This window comes from Rhinolophus ferrumequinum, chromosome 21 (genome assembly GCF_004115265.2).
Source record: "Rhinolophus ferrumequinum isolate MPI-CBG mRhiFer1 chromosome 21, mRhiFer1_v1.p, whole genome shotgun sequence".
In the NCBI taxonomy this organism is placed as follows: domain Eukaryota; kingdom Metazoa; phylum Chordata; class Mammalia; order Chiroptera; family Rhinolophidae; genus Rhinolophus; species Rhinolophus ferrumequinum.
In genome coordinates, this window is record NC_046304.1 from 54,909,018 (window position 1) to 54,929,786 (window position 20,769).

Sequence of the window (20,769 nt, forward strand, 5' to 3'; positions counted from 1 at the left end):
GTCTGGTATCCTGAACCTGGCTATGTCACCGTTCACACAAGAAGGCGGAAAAGACACAGAGCTTGTCCCCTACGAATGGATCCCTGAAGAGAAACGATGAGAGGACACAGCAGGACAGGGCTCCTCGGCCACAGAAACACAGGCAGCAGAGAAATACTCTAAGTCAGCGATTAGAAATCCATTTAAGGGTCAAAGGCAGCCATGCACGTCATGAGAAGAGAAATGAAAAGTAAAATGTCTGAAGTGGAAAACTCACCAGCCGACCAGCTGGGCAGACACAGAGGGGAGAACGGCCGGCGACCTGGTGGGACATTATCATGCAGACAGGCACTGACACACATGCAACAGAAAGGCCCAGAAAGGGATGGGCAGGGTCTATAAACGCAGCAGGACACACAGCCTCAGCAAGACACACCACAACCCAATTGCTGCAAGCCAATAATAGAGAAACGTGAAGTGGAGAGAGAGGCACAGTCTGAGCAGGGAACAGAGTGACCAGCTCCCACGAGAAACTCTGGACGCTGGGAGACACGGAAGCAGCCTCGACAGGCTGAAGGAAAGAACTGCCGCCCCGGAGTTTTTTCATGTAGTGAAAAGGCTTCTGAAAGGTAAAGGCCAGATATTTCAGACAAATCAGGTCTGAGATAACTGAGAAGCAGGGGAGCTGCACTACAGGGATGGGAGAGGAAGTTTGGGGCTGGAGAAAAAGGGGACCTTAAGGAAACTCTGAACCTGACTTTCTAAAACTGAAAAGCATCCGGAATAAATATCAGAAAAAGTATAAAACTTCTGTTCTCATTTTTAAGTTTTCAATTAAAGGATAGTTGGTTGATCAAAACAAAAATATATATGTAACTAAATATATAAAAGTAAAATGTACGACAACTACTAAAGAAGAGGAAAAAGAAGAAATAAAGGTTAAAGGATTTTATATTACATATAAAGAGGTATATATTTAAAGGTAAACTGTGCATATTACAAACCTTAGAACAATCACTAAATAAGGAAAACAAAGAGATTTTATAAGACAACAGTGAAAAGAAAATGGAACCCTAAACAATACTCTATATTTTTAAATACAGAAAAAATTTTTAAAAACATGAGGAAAACAGGAAACAAATAGCAAGTTGCAGATTTAAACCCAAACATAACAACAGCACTAAATTATCTAACCACTGCAATGAGCAGGCAGAGATTGCCACACGAAATCAAAACAGCATGACTCGGCCACATGCACGGACAGGAAACGTACTTTAAGTACAGCGCACCATCAGAGTCAAAGGGGGGAGACGTGCCCTGCAGACTCCGAGCATGAAAAGCTTCAGTCAGAGGGGACCGAGGCACGAGGAGGCCACCAGAAGTGGGGGGCAGCTCATCCAGGAGGCATGCCAATCCAGTGTGGGGGCACTTGGGAAAGATGTCAAGTGCACAGAATTGGCAGCTGAAGGACAGCTGACCCACGACTAGAGGTGTAGATCACACTCACACCCACACACCCAACTGCCGGAACAGGCAGCGAGGACACAGGAGGCAAGATGCCAGCACCAACTTGGCCTCACCGATGTTTACGGAGCCAGAACCCAAGGGTGGGACCCGTGGTTTTCAAGCCCATGTTAGACAGCCACTGAGAGATGACATGCTCTGAGGCCACAAAACAAAAAGGGACCGAAAAGTTAACGTCAAACAGAATATGTCCTCTGTCCAGATCAGAATTAAATTAGAAACCAGTAACAAAATGCTATCTAGAAATCTGAAAGCAACACACTTCTAAATACCCCACGGGAAAAAGAAATCACAAGGGAAATTAGAAAATATTTTCAGCTGAATAATATCAAAATCTGTGGGATGCAGCTAAGCAGTGCTTGAAAGAAAATAGCATTAAATGCTTATATTTCTTACAAAAGGGAAATGGTCCAAAACCAATAAGCTAAGGTTCACCATTAGAGGCTATTGAATATCAAATTAAAGGTAAAGGAAGTAGAAGAAAGAAAATAATAAAAACGAGAGTAAGTATCAATGAAATGGGACAAAAACAATTGAGGAAAACTCTATTTCTATGTGTTTCCTGTCTTTCTCCCCCAATAAGGTGTGACACCAGGGACTTGGTTCTGCTCCATTTTGCACCCGCAGTGCCTAGGACAGTGCCTGGCCCCAGGAGGCGCTCAATGGAAAGGTGGGCCTTGGGGACAGTCACCTTGTTGTGTCCTGCTGGCACTTGGCGAGCTGCGCCTTGAGCTCCGCTTCTTCCTCTTGCAGCGACTGGACCTGCAGGTCTTTGGAGGTCATGTCCCGGGAGAGCTGAGCGACCTGGGCATCCCAGCCGGACCTCAGAGCTGCCGCCTCCTCTCGGAGTCTGAACAAGAAGGGGGCTGTGAGGTGGGCAGCTCTGCACCTGCTCCATCAAGCTGTCTCACTCGGCGCCTCCAACACACCACGTACACTCACACACACACACACACACACACACACACACACCACGTACACTCACACACGCACACACCACACACACACCAAATACCACATACACTCTCACACACGCATACGCACAAACACAACAAATAGACTCACACACTCATACACTCACACACACACCACATACACTCACACACACACACCACGTACACTCACACACACCACGTACACTCACACACCACGTGCACACACACCACATACACTCACACACCACGTACACTCACACACCACGTGCGCACACACCACATACACTCACACACACCATGTACACTCACACACCACATGCACGCACACCACATACACTCACACACACACACCACATACACTCACACACACACACACCACATACACTCACACACACCACATACACTCACACACATACACACCACGTACACTCACACACCGCGCACACACACCACACACACTCTCTCACACTCACACGCACAGCACTCAAAGGAGATGCTACAGGTCAGTGTCTCTTCCACACTCGTGTCCCCTCATCAGGGCAGACACTTCTTTGCCTAGATTAGAGACAGTCCGTCCCAACTACACCCTACAACACGTCAAGCCGTGCGGGTGTGCAGGGGATGGTGGTCTTGGCGCAGCGCCCTGACCCCTCTTCATACCCCGCACCTTGCTTAGCTCAGGACCTCGATGTGGAGACATTCAACACAAATTTTCAAATCGAATAGAAAAATGAGGGTCTACAGAAACCCTTAAATTTCCTGTTAGAATCACCCCAACTGGGTAAATTTCCCAAGAAGAAACACTTCAGAGAAGACACCTGGAGATGTCCACTAAGGAAGTCACAGAGCCCACTGCACACAGGCCACAGGTGTTCACCTGATGGGCAGCCATGGCCCATCTCCTGCCCCAGCAGCACTCAGTGTGTCACACACTGGCCACTGCCCAGAGCCACAGGCCCATAAATGGGCATGGTGTGCCTTGCGGACGGTGGACGAGCCAAGGGTGGGACAACAGCCACCAGCTCATGGCCTCTGATCAGAAGCCCACGTGTGGCAGCCCCGAGTTTCAGACACAGACGCCCAGCAAAGCCACCAGGCATGGCAGAGATGAAGGAGAGGGTGCCCTCCCGCAGGGACAGCCATCGCAGCAGTCCTGTCCTGGGGCAGGGGCAGTGGTTAAGGCTCCCGGCAAAGCGCCTGGTACTTCTGCTCAGGCCCCTGCCCCTGGCCAACCTCCCGGGGTCCCCGCCTGAGACACCACACGCAATCTCTGTTCTCCATGGCACAGACACACGATGACAGGGTGATTGACGCCTGCTGGACTCAGGTCCCACAGCCTCCATCCTGGTGGCGGCCAGGACCACTGTCACTCAGAGTGGAGAGTGAAGAAGGGAGGCCGCATTCACATAACTCTTGTTACAGTTGATGTAACTGCTCTATTTTATTATTAGTTATTGTCGCTGACCTCTTACTGTACCAAACCTATAAATCAGACTTCATCATAGGCGCACACATACAGGAGAAAACACAGTATATGCAGGGTTCAGTGGGAGCCGTGGTTTCGGGCACCCACTGGGGGTACGTACCCCCGCAGGTGAGGGGGACGCCTGCACGTTGGGTTGAATAAAATATGCTCCTGACGTTAATTTTACCCATTTCTTTTCCGTCGTGACCGTGGGCACCAGAAAGTTCGCAAGCGTGTGCCCCCATCCCCACTTCTACGGCAGGGACCAGGCGGCTGCACGGGGTACAAGCAGGCTCTCACAAAGCTCCTGGTCTGTCGGGGGCTCTTAGGAAAACCGGCACAAACAGGCCCAGCAAGTCAGAAAACTAGAAATCAGGGCGGTTTTTGTTGCTGGTTTTGAAGGGGAGTGTGTCTCAGTATGAGGGACACTGACTCAGATAGCGGCTGGTTCCTGGGGACCCGCAGCCCCCGGGGGCACCAGGTCTGACAGGCATGGGAGCGGCAGGGTGGCCACGCCCCCAGGGAGCCACAGCCCCGCCCATGGGCGGCGCTCCAGCAGGGGGCGTGGCTGCAGCGCGCACTGACGGTTGGTGCTCCGGCTTCTCTGACTAGCGTCGTCTGCATCTAACAGATCAAACACCAAAACCAAAGGCAAACCTAAGGAAACATCCGAGTAAGCTTTCACTTCCTGGGAGCTGACAGCTGTAAAGACGCTCTCCACATAAATAGAAATATAGTTGGGCAGAGACTTGTCTGTAAGAGACAGAAATGCTTCCTGAACCAAGGGGAGCAGCAGCCCTAAGCACAGCTGCCCCCAGCAGGGACCCCTTAACTGTCCTTGGCAAACAAGGCTTCTGTAAGGGTCACTTCCTCAGTGCTGCCAAGAGAGTAGAGTGCAGTCTCCATTTCCGTTTCAGTAACAAAGGCTCTGCGTGTATGCACGTCCTCTAGGTGCAGCGGGACAGAGAGGGCTTAGATGCCAGAAAGAAAACGGTTGAAGAAGAAACCAGTTAATTGAGAAACTGAACCCAAACTGGTGTGTCTGCTGCAGAAACTGTCTGGCAGGTCCTCAGAAAGTAGAACATGAAATGAGCACGTGACCCAGCAATGCCACTCCTGGGGACAGACCCAAAAGAACTGAAAAAGAGACCTAAACAGACACCTGTACACCCAGGTTCACAGCAGCCACAAGAAGGGAACCACCCAGGTGTCCATCCACGGATGACGGAGAAATGACATGTGCTCTCTCCACACAGTGGAGAGGGACTCGGCTTAACAAGGACGAAAACGCCGACACACTACAGCGTGGATGCGCCTGCAGGACATCATGCTACGTGGATCCCACTCATGTAAGGTGCGCAGGACAGGCAGATTCCGGGGACAGACAGGGGACGGTGGTGCCTGGGGCTGGGGGAGGGCTGGGGGAGGGCGTGGGGAGTGTTTCGTGTGCACATAGTTTCCACTTTACAAGATGAAAAGTCCTGGAGCCTACAGTGACGGCTGCACCACACTGTAAATGTGCTGAGAGCCACTGAGCTGACCACCCAAACGGGTTAAGATGGTCAATGTCATGTGTTTTACCAAGGATATAACTGCACACATCCATTCATACACACGCGTACTAACCACACAATTTCAGAAAAAGATGGTTAGAAAAGGACTAGAGCTACAGAGGTGGCCCCTGCGGCGCCCGCTCCCGCCCTGGTCTGAGTCGGATGGAGCAGGCAGCCAGCGGCTCACTCACTTATCCAGGGTGGCGTCCTTCTCCTTCAGGGCGTCCATCTGCCTCCACTCTGCCCTGCGCAGCTGCAGCTCCAGGGCCTCACACTGGACCTGCAGCTCCACCACCCTGGCCTCCAGCGCCTGCAGCTGCTCCGTGTGGGCGCTCTTCACCGATGCCAGCACCGCGTCCCTTTCCCGGGCCAGGCGATCAAGCTCCTCATGCCTGGAAGACAGTGTGGACCACGCAACTCACGCGGGGCCCATTGCGGCCCCGACACCAGGCTCTCCCCACCCCACAGGGGAGCTGTGCTTATGTCCCCAGCCAGACAGGTGCTGCCTAATCATCGTTTAGCAGCCACTTGTTCCTTCACACGTCACCTCACACCAACTTCTGACGAGGCAATTCTTAGATGCCAGGCCCCTGGCCTGCCCTTGGAAGCTCACAGCCCCGCGGAAGAAAGAGCACAAACAGCTGCTTCAGTAAAGCACACCTGTACCACCACCAGGACCCTATCGACACCCACACCTGTCGACAGCACCCTGTCAACACCTGAAAGCAAAGTGTAAGGCGAGCTGCCGGGCGCCCCGGTCGACCTCGCCCAGGGTACATGTCACAGTTACGTGACACGTCACTGAAAGCCTGTGCGCGCTGGGGTGCTGGCTGCGTTTCCGTCTTTGCTGGAAACGCCACAACTACCAGAATTCCGTCACCACAACAGACGTTCATCTTGACAGCGTACCATGCTGACACATAGTGTCTCACTGACGTCTATGCTGCTCAGGACCGTGGATGCTTTTGTTCTATTTGGTTTCAGTAAAAAGTGGAAACTCGGAGAAACATAATCCATGACCTCTTTTACATCCAATCCGTATTTTCAATGAGCCTGGTGTACTGAGGTCATGTTTTGTGTGTTTGCTGCAGCCCCAGGGATGCCCCCTCCTCTTCCTCATCCTGCCAACGGCCCTGCCAGCAGGGAGCACCTGTGCTGGTGGCTGGGCCCACTGTCCGGGCACCATGTGCCGTCCTCTCTCATCACATCACAGGAAGTCTGCCCATCATGGCCAGTGGAATGGAGTCATTTCTGAACGGCGTGACATGCCTGCTGTTTATTCTCAAGAGCAAGCACCGAGACTGCAGGGCATGGAGGCGTACTGTGGATGTGCCTGGGGACACACGCCTAGTGTCACCCTGGCGCCATAAACACCATCATCTGAGCTGCATGTGCCATTGCATTGTCACATAGCACGTTCCAAGGCAAACTGTTTGCGGTGTCCTTGTTCTAATAACTCGATTTCAAATGGGTCCAGCAGAACAGCACTCAACTGTCTTCATCTTGGCTACCCTAGTAATTCATCTCACAAGGTGTGTTGTGACGACGTCCTCCACACAGACACACTGATGTGAACGGACAAATGCAGTGAGACCCTTGCCAAGCCAACCTGACCTGGCGGATGCCTGGGTGGAGAGGGGCCTCTGCCACTCAGGTGAGCGGTGGACGTCTTCCTTCACCTGAACCACTGTGTAGCTCCCAGGTTTGGGGGCAGAACTGTAGGCTGTGATGAGATGGAAGCGTTCTGTTTATAGGTGCTATGCCAGCAAACGCATTCTGAGAGTCACAGCACTTGGCTTCCTTCGCTTTTCTCAGTCTATTGGGATTTTCAAGGTGCCCCCAAGTAGAAAAATATCGGGTACATGTCAGTCACGTGATACGTCACTGAAAGCCTTTTAGCTAAAATTCTGGAAATTGAGAATGAATGACTGCCAGCTGGGTGCTGGGGGAACAATGCACCACCAGTCGGCAGGTGGTTTACAGTGGTCCTTGAGGGAAGGCCAGCAGGTGGCTGTTGGCATGTAAGGTGAAGTTGGAAGGAGTTTGCAGCACATGAGACGCTGTCGGAAACCACCCAGCCCCTGCCTGGGGGGCATGACGTTGTGGCCAGCCCCATGCAGGCTGTGACAGCCGACGTCGGTAAGCCTTCTCATCTCATCTCAGCAGGAGGAGCAGTTTACTTAATAGTTATTGAATTTTACAGGGTATTATATTGCAGTGTGAAGTCTGTCCTAACTATCGTATCTTAATTCAGAAGCGCTGAGAGCCTTGAGGCCCAAGCAAATCTTATTCTTTTACTTTACACGAACATATGTATGAATCCAGGTGACTGACTTCAAATTCTTCCAGTGCAAGAGCTACACTATAGTCAGACACAACTGCCTGGGGAACTGGAGTGGAAACAGGAGTTCAAGGAGAAGAAGTAACGCAGTGAAATTTCTGGCAGCTGGAGAAGAGTGGGTCCATGTACTTCCTCATTCGATGGCAGTGGGTGTTAAATGGCTCTGGAATTCACATACATTTTAAAGACCAACCAAGCAGTTTCATTTCTTAATGCCAGTGTTTATAATATGTGGGAAATTACATTCATTTCAACTATTTCAATTCATAATTTAAAAGACTCTAGGGGTGGCTGGTTAGCTCAGTTGGTTAGTGTGGTGCTGATAACACCAAGGTTGCCGGTTCAATCCCTGCATGGGCCACTGTGAGCTGCACCTCCTTAATAAAAAAAAATTTTTTTTAAAAAGATTCTAGACGAGGGCTTAAACACATATGAAGAGAACAGCGCTTGTCTTGCTTCTTCCATGGCTGCACAGGACAACAGGCTGGTGGTGAGCAAGCGGCCTCAGCACTGCCAGCCGGGCTTGGTGGGTCCAGGCGAGGCCGCACTCTGCTGAGACCTGTTCACACCACCGACACTGGGGCCAGAAATACTCACTTCCTCCTAAACGTCTCCTTTTCTTTTTGCCTGGTGAGTTGCACAGAGTGGAGTCTACCCTCCAAGTCTTTTATCCTGAAAAGAACCAATATTGGTGGGAACGTGGGTAAGGGACGACAGCCAGGCTGGCCTGCAATTAGCCAGAGCGGCAGACACCTCCAGACACAGCAGCTCCACCCCCAGGGGGACGGGAGGGGCTCCGCACCGGGCGTCCTTCACGGCAGCGAGGTCCCTGAGCTCCTGGGCGCCACGCTGCAGCCTCTCCTCCAGCTCCAAGTTCACCGTCTGGGTGCTCTGCAGAGACTCGGCAGCCTGGGCTCCTGCTTCTCTCAGAGCCGCGAGTTCCTTGTTCAGTAGCTTAACCTTGGAGAGATGGAGACAGAGAGCCTTCAACGCAAGGTGGTAGAGGCGAGCGTCACCACTTTACTGGGATCACAACAGAATGTCCTCACTCACTCGCTCCCACAGTGGAAGCCGGAGATGGGCCAAGGCCTACAATCTGGGAGGCCCCCCAGCCCCACCTTCCTGGACAGGGGTGCCCACCATGCTGTGGAGCACAGGGTGACCCCACACAACCCTTCCCCCCAAGTGGCCTGGTGAGGGTCACTGTGCGCAGCCCCAGCCTGGTGGTCTGGATACCTGCTGGACTGGCTGATAGGGGTGGAGTGGGGGCAACTCAGGCTGGTGGGCAGGTAGGCCCAGAGGGACTCGGGCAGGTGGGCAGGTGGGCCCAGGGGGAACTGGGCAGGTGGGCCCAGGGGGATTCGGGCAGGTGGGCAGGTGGGCCCAGGGGGAACTGGGCCCAGGGGGAACTGGGCCCAGGGGGACCCAGGCTGGCGCTCCTGGAAGAACAGTTGCTAAGACCTGTTCACACAGGTCTGGGCTCCCGCCATGCAGAGCCACCAGGGTCCTTGGGGCCCGGCTGGCCGAGTGCTGCTCCTGGACGGAGGCACTGTGGGTGGCTGGTAACCTGGGGAGGGGCCCTTGCCGACCATTAGGGCAGAGTTTCTATGTAACTGACACCTGTCTGGATGCCTGCACAGATGTGACCAGTGAGGGCTGGCTGGGCCGGCTGTCATCCTCACTGCCTCCTCCCCCTGCACGGCTCCCCACCCCTCGAGGCTGGTCCCTGTGTCAGTGCTAAAGGTCACGCATGCCCGGCAGTGCTGGGCTAGTGCTTGCACAACCTGTGTTCACGGAGATGCCGCTAGCAGTGGGGTCGGGCACGAGTTGCAGACAGTGCTGAGCCTAGCCTGGCCTCCTCTGCTGTCCACGGGGACACGGGCAGCGCCTCGTCATGGGCCCCTGCCCAGGCACTGCTGGGGACACAGGACAATGACAGAGTGTGCAGTCTTGGGCACAGCTGGCCAGAATCGGGGAGGCACTTCCCCAGGTCAGGGTAACTGGACCCAGGATGGTGGTGCCACTGCTCCTCTGGCTGGCAGTGACCTGCACTCCTGAGCGGGCCCCGGGCCGGCACTTCTCCTGCATGTCACCCCTGGCTCTGTGCAGAGGAGGAGGCCTTTGCGTGAACCCTGACTCGCGGTCCTGCGGCCCCCCCGCCCGAGAAGGGCCGTTACCTGGAGCTCCTGCGTCAAGGTGGCATGGCTCATGCTGTCGGCCTGCAGCCGGAAGCTGCGCTCCCTCTTCTGCATTTCAGATTCAAACTCCTGCAGCAGTTCCTGCAGCAGGAGGGGCTCAGGGTGAAGGAGGGCAGCGGCGACCCAGCAGAGACCCTGGTGGCGGGAGCCTCGCCAGCACCAAGAAGGACCGCGAGCCAGGGCAGGACCACGTCACTGCGCCTAGGAGGGCTCAGCGCCAGCTCCCACTGGGGACGCGTGTCTGTCCTTCTCCCTGCAGTCTCGTCACCTTCTGCCCCTGGCACACACAGGGTGAGAATCGCTACAGGCCTTGCGATGACGAGACGCACACCAAGTCCCCACCGGAGCCAGCACTTTGACCAGTTTCCCTGTCGGTCCCGTCTCGTCTCTAAGCAGCATGCTCACGCACCACCCCTGGCCAGGCCTCCGGGGCACCTGCTGCTTTCCTGCTACAATCGCGACTATTGAGCAGCGCTAACCCCAGGAGTCCCGGTCCCAGGACACCAGGCTCCGCAAACAGTCTTCCCAGCATCATCCACAGTGTGACTCTAAAAGCCAAATGCCATCAATTATTACGACAATAAAATAATTCCTGCCCACCCAGCAGTGAACCTTCATCCCCGCTCACATAGCGTCCAGCTCCTCATCTCTGGCATTTTAAAGGACCCTCCTCCCACCCCGTTCTCTGCTTCTCTGTCTTGTCCCCTCATTTTCCGAGTGGCCCCGTCCCCAGGACTGGAGCCCACCAACTCCACGCTCCAGGTGGCCTCCCCACTGGGCCACTGCACAGCTGTCCCCGGGGCTGTCCCTCTTGGCCCCCATGCAGCCCTGGGGACTCCTTGGTGCCGCTTCCCCTCTCTTGGCTCACTCCTGCTGGGAAGAGCCTCCTTCCACCCAGAGTCCCCCTCAGGGGTAATCCTGGGGCCTCCCAACCCCATTAGGTCCTGTCCAAGGGTGTTGGAGCCAGGAGCCCAGCATCTCCAGCCTCCTTCAAGCTCACTGGCTCCCACCTGCCCTCGGAGCTACCAGCTTGGCCCTGTGATGGGACACGACTCCTGAGGATGACGGGCAGCCACCCACCCAGTGACGAGCGCCCGGCTGCTCTCTCCCACTGTCTGAAGGTCATGTGAGGCCTAAGAGGCCCTGCACAGAAGTACAACTGAAAACCCACGCTTCACTGCTGTTATCCTTCAAGAAGCAAAACAACCCTGTCGGCAGCAGCCTGTGAAAAGCACGGACAGTCACCCACTGGAACGCGGCACCAAATGCCTAAGCACCAGCTTGTGCTCAAAGCGCTGCCGGCTGTGGCTGCCAGGGCCTGCGCCCAGCGCTGAGGGAAGCCAGCCCAGGAACAAGACACCCGCCGCCCTCGCAATGCCGCAGTGCCCAGCCCCCCACCAGACACAGACACATGCAGCCATGCCCACCTCCCGGCCACCTCTTCTCCTGTCCTGGGGACCCTGGCCAGTGCCCTCACCTCCCGCGTCCTCACCTGCAAGGCTCAGCTCTTCTGTCTACACCGCCCTTCGGGGATGCCCTGGGCTCCCAGCTGTGTACCCTGTGACCCCCCCCACCCGAGCTCCAGCATCCACCCAGAAGTGCAGGGACCACCTCCCATACAGCCTGGCCAAACACGGTCCCCATCTCAACACCAGTGCTCAGCCCCACACCAGTATGTCCTCAGCACCTGCCTGTCTCGCTGGCTCTGCCCCCCAGGTGTGCCAGAGCCCGCCTGCTTGCCCGGGGCCCGCTGGCCCACGCCTCCACCTGCTCCCGGGGCTGCAGCAGCCTCCTCACTGTCTCTGCATGCCCGGCCCCCGCTGTTGGTCCTCAGTGCAATAGCACGTGACCTTTTAAAATGACGACTAAGCTCACAGCACCTGGTGCTCAAAGCCCCCAAAACCGTGTCACGAACCTTGAGCAAAGACCCACCCTCACAAGGGCCTGTGAGCCCCACGTGCTGCCCCCGCCCCAGCTCCCCCTGAATTTTGCACGCTGGCCCCAGGCTCCCTGAGGAAGCGGGCGTCTGCCAGTCCCGTCACCTGAGCTCACGGGCCCTGTTCTCGGAGTGCCCTTCCCAACCACCGTTTCAAAGGTTAGACCAGCCACCCGCCCCACTGTGTCACGCAGGCGCTGCCCTTGGGCCACTAGATACTGTACTGTCCAGGTGTCGCCATAGCAGAGGGTCAGCTTGCGCAGGACAGGTAGTCCAGTGCTGACACCGTAAGCCAGGCCCTGGGAAGGCGCCTGGCACCGGGCTGGGGGTTTGTGCTCAAATCTACTTGCTGAATGAATGAATGAATGAATGAATGAAGCACAGCACGTCGCCTCCCGTGGCTTCTCATCCTGTCACTGGTGACCAGCCCAGCCTACACCCTGCAGACATAACAGAGTTACACTGACGCAGCTCCATCGCTTCCATTTTACTTGTTGAGAGAACCCATGGTCACCACTGAGTCACTCCCACCTCTGACCAGCTGACGGGACACAAAGGTCTCCGGAAATAAGCCCCAAGGACCGGTCCCCAGGAGAGCACGAAGCGCACGTGCACTCAGACCACAGCCATCACTGCGAGTCCCAGTGGAGGCCACTGCACCCCAGGACTGGTACCACACCAGGCAAATGCTACGCAAGCTCCCAGCAGCAGCCCTTGGGAGGGCGGCGGGAGCAACACTGGAGAGTGAACACCAAGCTTCCAGGGTCCCAGACAGAGCCCCTGGTGTCAGGCAGCCTCCTCGTCCACGCAGGAGCTCAGGGCCCACAGGAGCTGGCTTGCAGCAGGGGCTCCGAGTGTGCACAGCCTGGACTCGCCAGGAGGCCGGCCAGCCACCCCTCCCTTCTTGGGAAGAGACTCTGGCACCATCTGAGGAAACCTCCTCACTGTCAGATAAATCACCCAGATCAGGCCCCGGCTTAGTGCCCTAAGGACCGGGCTGGTCCCAGATGTCAAACCTACTCATAACGGACAAAGTGCTTTGGTCCACACCAAAGTCCTATGCAGAGAATCTCAGGCGCTAACGGATATTCTCAGTGAGTGGCAGCGCCGTGGGCGGTGGACTTCCAGAGGGAGGGAAGGCAGGGCGTCCACCCTGCGGCCACATGTGAAAGGGCAGTCAGGGGGCAGTTGTGGCCACAGGCACCTTCCCGGCCCAGCTGGCACAGAGCCCCTCAGGACGCTGTCCTGTCTCGGGCACCCACGCTGTGGTGTGGGACGGCGGGCCAGCACGGCAGGCCTGTCCTGGAGACCAGCTGACCCCGGCGCCTAGAACACAGCCAGCACAGGCGGCCACGCAGCACACATCCACCGACACACAAGGGGACAAGTGCGATGGCTCACTCAGCACCCCTCTGAGAAGGGGCGAGACGGACGGGGACACAGCACCGGCTGACTTCCGGATCATAGACCTGAGTACAAATGAGACCTGAGGAGCCATCCCAGGGCAGCTAACAGTGGCCACGAGTTCACAAGCCGGAGCGTCTCAGACTCAAATGAAAGCTCTGCCGCTTGTTAAGGGGATTCTGGGCAAGTGGCTGAATGCCTCTAGGCCTCTGCCCCCACCTGTAAAATGCAGATCGAAGCTGTGCCTCTGCTGTGACGAGCAGACAAAATCACACACATGCACAGGAGCCTCATGGAGGCGCTTTCCTTAAACACCAGCCATTGCTGCAATGACATAAACTCAGCACACCTGGAAGGAGACCAGGAAACCCTCCATCACTGGTTCCTGCATCCCTGTGGCCCCCCACACATGGGCTCTGGCCATAAATGCAGAGACTGTCTTCTGAACAGACCCCAATACAGCTGAGTCTTTCAGAGATTAGGCTGAGTCTTAACAAAACCGAAAAGAGATTTTGGTGGCAGGTTGAAGTGTCACCTGTCAGTTTATATTTTAATTTATAATCGACTATTGTTCTGCTAAAAACAATATAGTTATCACAATCTGAGTTCCCAGTTCTTCTCTACAGTAAATAACTCAAATTTAAACTTCATAAAACTTTTTTTCTAAGATAAATAAGAGAGAAAACGTCCCCTCATTTCTGAGGGATGAGAACGCCATGGAATGATTACAAAGAAGACACCCACGCCATCAGATTTCCCTACAGACTGCCCCCGAAGTGCACACATCTGCCCAGTAATCCAGCTGTGGTCCCACGGACACCAGACAGTGACAAGACAGCCGTCTTCCCTCCCCTCGTGCATTCTGGGGGAGCAGCCCCAGGAAGGGACCAGATGCCCACACCCGTGCGTCCTACCTGCCTCTGCAGAGCGAGCTCTCCATCGAGCTCCTGGAGCCTCCTCTCCAGCTTCCATTTCAGCTTTTCATACTGTTCCCGCTGCTGGTCTATCTCACTGTTCTTGTCACTGCACAAAAAACACCGTGTAAAGAAAAGCCATACTTGGGTGGTCAGATGGCTCAGTTGGTTAGAGCAGGAGCTCTCAACAAGGTTGTTGGTTCAATTCCCGCATGGGAAGGTGGGCTGTGCCCCCTGCAACTAAAGATTGAAAACAGCAACTGGACCTGGAGCTGAGCTGAGCCCTCCACAACTAGGCTGAAGGACAACGACTGATGGGTCCTGGAGAAACACAGTTCCCCAATATTCCCCAATAAAAAAAAAAAATTAAAAAAAAAAAAAAGAAAGAAAAGCCATGCTGAATAGTCCTCAAAAGGATACATTGGCTGAGTAAACTTTACAAACATGAGGTGGTACTTCGCTTTTGCAGGGGTGGCTTCAGCAGGACCTGGGGGAGCAGCACTTTCACCCACACCTGGGCCTGAGCGCTACGCCCGGGCCTGGTGCTGCAACCAGATGGGAGTTCTACACCCAGACCTCAGCACTAGGCCTGGGCCTGAGCGCTATGCCCAGGCCTGAGCGCTACACCTGGAAAGGTGACTGCCTGAAAAGAGAACATGAAATGGGATGCAGACCCTCAGAACATAATCTCCAAATTGTCTTGGATATAATCAAAATTCATCTAGTCACACCAAGAACCAGGAAAATCTCCACTTGAATTAGAAAACACAATCAACAGATGCCATCACCAAGACGACAGATGTTGAAATTATCTAACAATGAATTTAAAGCAACCATCATGAAAGTGCTTCAACAAGTGACATAATACACTTTTAAATGGAAAAGAGACACTCGCAGCAAAGAGAGAGGGAAGAGCATCAAATGGAAACTGAGAACTGACAAGCGCAACACCCACACAGCAGGTTCCCTGGGGGACTCAGCGGCAGGAAGAGGATGACGGAGGACAGAATCCAGGAACTTAAAGACAGAACAATGGAAATTACCTAGTGAATTGAGTCCCAGAATGGAAGAGAAAAGAGGGAGTGGCCAAAAATGCATTTGAGGAAGTTAATGGCTAAAAACGTCCCAAATTTGGCAAAAATAAATGGGCAGAGGACCTGAGGAGACACTACAGAATAACGCAAGGAACCTCACGGGTGCTCTAAACACCCACAGGCGTGAGAAAGAAGCTGGGATCTCAGTGGAGGGACCCTGCGTGCACCGTGTCATTTTTAACAGGGCCGGGGCCAGCCTGATGTGAAAGTGTGTGCTCCGTGTGAGGTTATCGAGACACTTCCCTGCTCCGGGAGAGGCTGGCCTTGGTTAAACGTGACGGGGGTAGGTGGTGTGGGGTATGACAATGCCACCAGCCGCGCTGAGGGGTGGTGTGCATGGTGGCATGATCAGGGGAGGGGCAGCTCTGTAGGGGGCCGTGCACTCTGGTGTCCCTGCGCGCAGTGACTCTTGGGACTGTGTGTGTGTTGCAGGGACCCCGGCAGGCTGTATGTCGTTACAGGGGCTGTTGGTGCCCCTGCACCCACTGAGGTGGCTGGGCCCCTTTCTCGCGCCTGGCCTGCCAGAGGAGTGCCTGCGTGGTACCGCTGGGCAGCTCTGTGCCATCTGAATGGACGGACCCGGCACCCACACAGGGCCAAGCAGCACTGGAATGAACGTGAGCACACGTGTGCTCGGGCGGGGCGGGAGCCCCGTACCTGTGGGCACGCTCCAGCGCTAGGCGGTGCTCCCGCAGCTCCCGCTGGTGCAGCCGCTGCAGGTCCTCCCGCTGCTCGGCCTCACGGGCCAGCGCCTGCCTCAGCCTGGCCGCCTCCACCTTGAGCTGGCTCACCTCAGCCTGCCAGGCCTCCTCCAGGCCACGGGCCCGGGCAAAGGCGGCATCGTAGCGCTCCAGCTCACGGTCCCGCTCCTCCAGCACCTGCAGGTTGTAGACGAAGTCCTCCTGCAGGCTCCGCAGCCGGCCCCGCGCCTCCTCCAGCGCCATGTCCTGCAGCGCTCACCACTCCTCCTCCCTGCGGGCCAGCAGCGCACTCAGGGCCGGCTCCGAGGGCAGCACCACGCAGCTGCGGCAGAGAGAAGGCAGCCATTAGGGACTTGCACGGTCCTCACACAGTGCCCGCCTCAGATGCCCCCTACAGTGAAGGCTGCCACCCTAGGAAGCAGAGGGAGTTCGGGGCCAGTTACTGCCTGCCAGGTCACACCATGAGTTCTGGGCCACCAAGGGGCAAATCCTCTGGGCCCAGCAGGTCAGGAACATACACATCGTAAGTAACACGCCTGTGACACACATTGTAAATGGCACACATGCTCCAAGCGCCATGCAGGTGATGCATTTCTTGAGTGATGTGCATGTCACAAGCAACAGACATGCAGCACATCATAAATGACACGTGACATGCATGTGACATGTAAAATTAATGACATGCATGACAGAAGCGACGCGTGTCATCCATGGTATACACGTAAGTGGCATGTGATGCGTGCCTTAAGCAGCACACGTCATTAGTGATACACGTTCTATGGGTTGTGGTCCCGTGCTGGCTGCAGGGCTCCCGGGACCACTGGGACCAGTCAGGCCAGGTCACAGGTCAGTCCCGCCACCACGCTCGGGGAAATCCCAGGCATGGAATAACGAGGTGACACTGCAACCTCCACGGTTGGGTGTCCCACACAAACGAGGCGTCTAATGGCTGCCCCCCCAAACCCAACACACACGTGAGCCCAGCTGACTGCCAGCAGGCCGTGTGAACGAGAAGCCAGGGTGTAGCCTGGTGAGCTGTGGGGTCTGGCACCGTCGGTCCCATCAGCAGAAGCCACTGCACACACAGGCCACCACGGTTCTGTGCTCACTCAGGGAAAAATGAGGATGGAAGCACGCACACACATTAAAGGATGTCACGCTGCTGGGCCCTGACGAAGGGCCCCTGTGCTGCCACCGAGGTGCTTCAGAGGACACCAAGGTCTGCGAGCCCCACAGGCCTCCCTCCTCAGCACCGGCCCCGCACGGCTCACACAGCCACCCACCGACTTACTCTTCTCACACGGAAATCGTGTGACACCGTGCCCGTGGCTCCTGGCCATTTTCAAGATAAAGTTCAATCTGTTTGGCACAGACCCCCAAGACGGGGCCTGGCCAATGTGCCCACCACAGCTCCCTCTGGATTTCCAGCTGCTTCAGAGAGAAACTAGCTTCTACCATGTACACCAGACTCCGCTGCCCTCAGGACCCCAAAGGTGCCCACCCATGAAGGGGCACCCCGCGTGTTCGGTCCTCCTTTCCTCCTCATCCCATCACAGAATGGCCTGACCTGCTTCTGCAAATCTCACCAAAGGATGATCCTAAAAGCCCCAAGGCTGAGATCAATCGGCTGTAAATGTCACAGATCCACAGTCTGCACCTAATCTGTCAGCCAGAAGTCCCCAGCAAATTCCTGGTTTCCAGGAGGGATCCCACAAAATTGCTGGGAAAGCTGCAGAAATCTCCAGAGGGGAGAAAGCTGTCAACTCGGCTTTGCCCATGGCGCTCACAGTCCTCTAGGAGCACCCAGGATATCAGGAGACCTGCTGCCAGCTGGGGAATGACCAGGACCGCCCCAGGTCATCTCATCACTTTGGTTTGCTCATTTGTACAATACTGAGCTTTCTAACCCTTTTTTTTTTCTTCTTTATATTGTGAGTTTACCTGCCAGGTATAAAAAGCTCTCGGAAATCCCAGGTTTTAAGAAGGAGAAATTCACTACTCGTGAAACCATGGTTTCCCACGCATGGAAAACAAGCAGGCCCCAGACACACGGGCAGCAGAGGCCCCACCCAGCAGACCACCTCAGACACCAGTTGGGTGGGATGTGCTGCTGCTAAGACGACACCGTGGCCCACACTCACCCAAACCTACCCTGAGCCTGCGGCCCAGCCTCGTCAGAGACAAAGGGAGCGGCGCTGAAATCAGGCACTCTCCACGCACAGCACGCTGTTTCCCGTGGGCCAGGGTCTGTGAGATGTGGACGCATCATACTTAAAGAGGAAAGAGTGCAGGGCAGAGGATGAGTCCCAAGGAACTATGAAAAGCAGCTCCATGGAACTCCCCGTGCACAGGGGGCTCTGCACAGGGGCTGGCCTTGCCCTCGTGCCCCAGCAAGTTGGCTGTGGTGACCACATGTGGGATAAACAGGCAAGGAGCAGGAGACAACCCTGTCTGTGCCAATCTAACCCCTCACCAACATGACCAGCGCACCACAGTGACACACGTCCAAGTCAGAGATGAACCATAGCTGCCCGATCTGCCAATGTGACACTTTTGCTCGGCTGACCAAAACTTTGGAGTGGTTTGTTTTAAACATTGGATAAGTACTTAGCAGGAAGGGAAAGGCTTTCCCACTATGAAGCATAAGCAGCTGCAGACTCTAACCTGTACACGAAAGTCAGTCCCCAGGTGCTATGAACGGCCGTTGAGGTGCACTGGCTGGGCGGAGACACCGAAGCAGGGGTGCTGCGTACCCCTTCCGCAGAGGACTACAGCTCTGGATGCACCTGGCCTCCACTCAAGTACTAACAAGATGCACCCCACTGTCCCTAAGACGAAGACCCAAATCTCCGATGAGGAATGTGGTCTCCTTGCTGCTCTGTGAATGTATTGAATGAGCTTAATTTACAAAATGCCTTCATGAGCCTTGAAGGAGAGTCCAGAGGTGGCTCATGGCCCTCAGGGCAGGGGACTCAACAGCAGCACCCTCTGGCAACCCAACCCTGGCAGTGGGGCTAAGCTCAGTACATTTCACCTTTAAGGGGCCCATGGGGTGACAGTCACAGACTTGAGACCCAAAGCCTTCTTTCCCATCCTTCACCTACTGCCAAATAGTACTCACAACCATCTGAGAAACTGAAGTAAGGAAGTGAAAAGGCTGGGGGTATGCCAAAGGACACAGAAGTCAGCTGGAAGGGGCGCCGAATGCCCACATCTGGACAATTAGAGCTACACAATTAGTGACGGTAACGGATCGTAACCCGTGGAACAAAAATGTCTACACCAACATAAATAACTGAATAACTAGGAAAAACAGGGAGAAAAGAAGGCTCTTTCTTACAGTAGAATTCCAACCAACTAATACATGTAGAAGGAATAATGGAAACGGAAAAATTACCATTTGGTGATTGATTAATTGTTTCAGAATAATTGTTTCAGAAAACACTCACTTGTAGCTGCTAAAATCAGCCATAGGCAGCATGTTTGGAGACAAGATATATACTCCTAGTCTGAAAGTATCTGCCCACAAGACACTATCTACAAAGGGGAAAATGGTAACTTTACGATAGCTGGTGGACACCACCTAAACCGTGTGACCAGTTAGTAATGGGACAAATTCGCATCGTGTGCTACTGGCAAGATGCACTGAGAAGAACACACTTTCACTGCTGAAGGTTTCCTACCAAAAATGCAGAACTTGACATTGATCACGAGATAAACCCAAATTGAGGGGCACTGTACCAAACAAGTGAAAGCCAAAGCAAGACTGAGGGATTGTTCTGGATTAAAGATAAGAAAACAAGGATGGTCCTGGATTGGACCCTGCAGAAGAGCAAAGTCATCCGTGAGATAACTGAACACATCCTGTATATCAGATCATGACTTTGTATTAACGTCAAGGTAATTTACTTAGTTTGCGAGAGGAACTGTGCTGGTATAAGGTTATTTCGGGGAATGCGGCAAAAGGTGCAGGGGAAATCTCTGTACTCCTTTTGCAACTCTTTAGTAATTCTCAAATAATTAAAAAAAAAAATCACTCTGGGCCAGACTGCCCGGGTTTGACCCCGTCCTCACTGGCTATAGACTTGGGCAAACTCCTTCCTGCGCCAGTCTCATCCCCGGTAGTGCCCCGCTCACCGCGTTACCTGAAAGGGTGAGTAACAATACGGAGCGCTGGAAACAACGCGTGGCGCCAGCGAACGCCTGCGGGAGGCCACCCAGCCCTCGGGACGGGCGCTGCAGGGAACAGATGAGCAGGGACCAGCACCAGCTCGGCGTGCGGGGCTCTGCGGGCCAGGCAGGGGAGGGCCCCGCGGGCTGCAGCCCCGGCTCAGAGCCCTGCACCGTCAGCCCGGGCTCTGGGTCCCCACAAGACCCCGCTGTGTCTGGCAGGACTTGAAAGTCACGAGTCCTTCCAAGGAAAGCGAAGAACCCCTGCAAAGTGACACCAGAGGCCGTGAATAAAGGCACCTGCGCGTCCCCGCCGCGCCCCCGCCCCGCGCCCCAGCCCGCGTCTCACCCGGAACGCCCGCGGTGAGCAAGCGCAGGTCTAGCCCCGTTGCCATAGCGACACGAGTCCGTCCGCGCGTTCCGGGTGAGCTCCGTGCAGCGCTTGGGTTCCGCCGGCCGGAAACGCGAGCCGGCCTCCGAGTTCCGGGCTCCTCCCGCCCCGCCCCGCCTCGCTCCGCCCCTCCGGGTCCGGCCCCCGGGCGCCGAGGGGCGCAT

The 20,769-nt window shown here is 55.1% G+C and overlaps 1 protein-coding gene across 1 annotated transcript in view; it reads right to left on the bottom strand.

Moving 5' to 3' along the window:
- CCDC57 (coiled-coil domain containing 57) overlaps window positions 1–20,769 on the bottom strand; it is an 87,771-nt gene extending 67,002 nt beyond the window's left edge. The window contains 9 exon segments of the mRNA XM_033090174.1: window positions 2,195–2,353; window positions 5,648–5,848; window positions 8,395–8,469; window positions 8,600–8,757; window positions 9,975–10,076; window positions 14,250–14,358; window positions 16,001–16,366; window positions 20,190–20,361; window positions 20,607–20,769. Of these exon segments, the coding sequence (XP_032946065.1) occupies window positions 2,195–2,353; window positions 5,648–5,848; window positions 8,395–8,469; window positions 8,600–8,757; window positions 9,975–10,076; window positions 14,250–14,358; window positions 16,001–16,366; window positions 20,190–20,361; window positions 20,607–20,769 (1,505 nt within the window).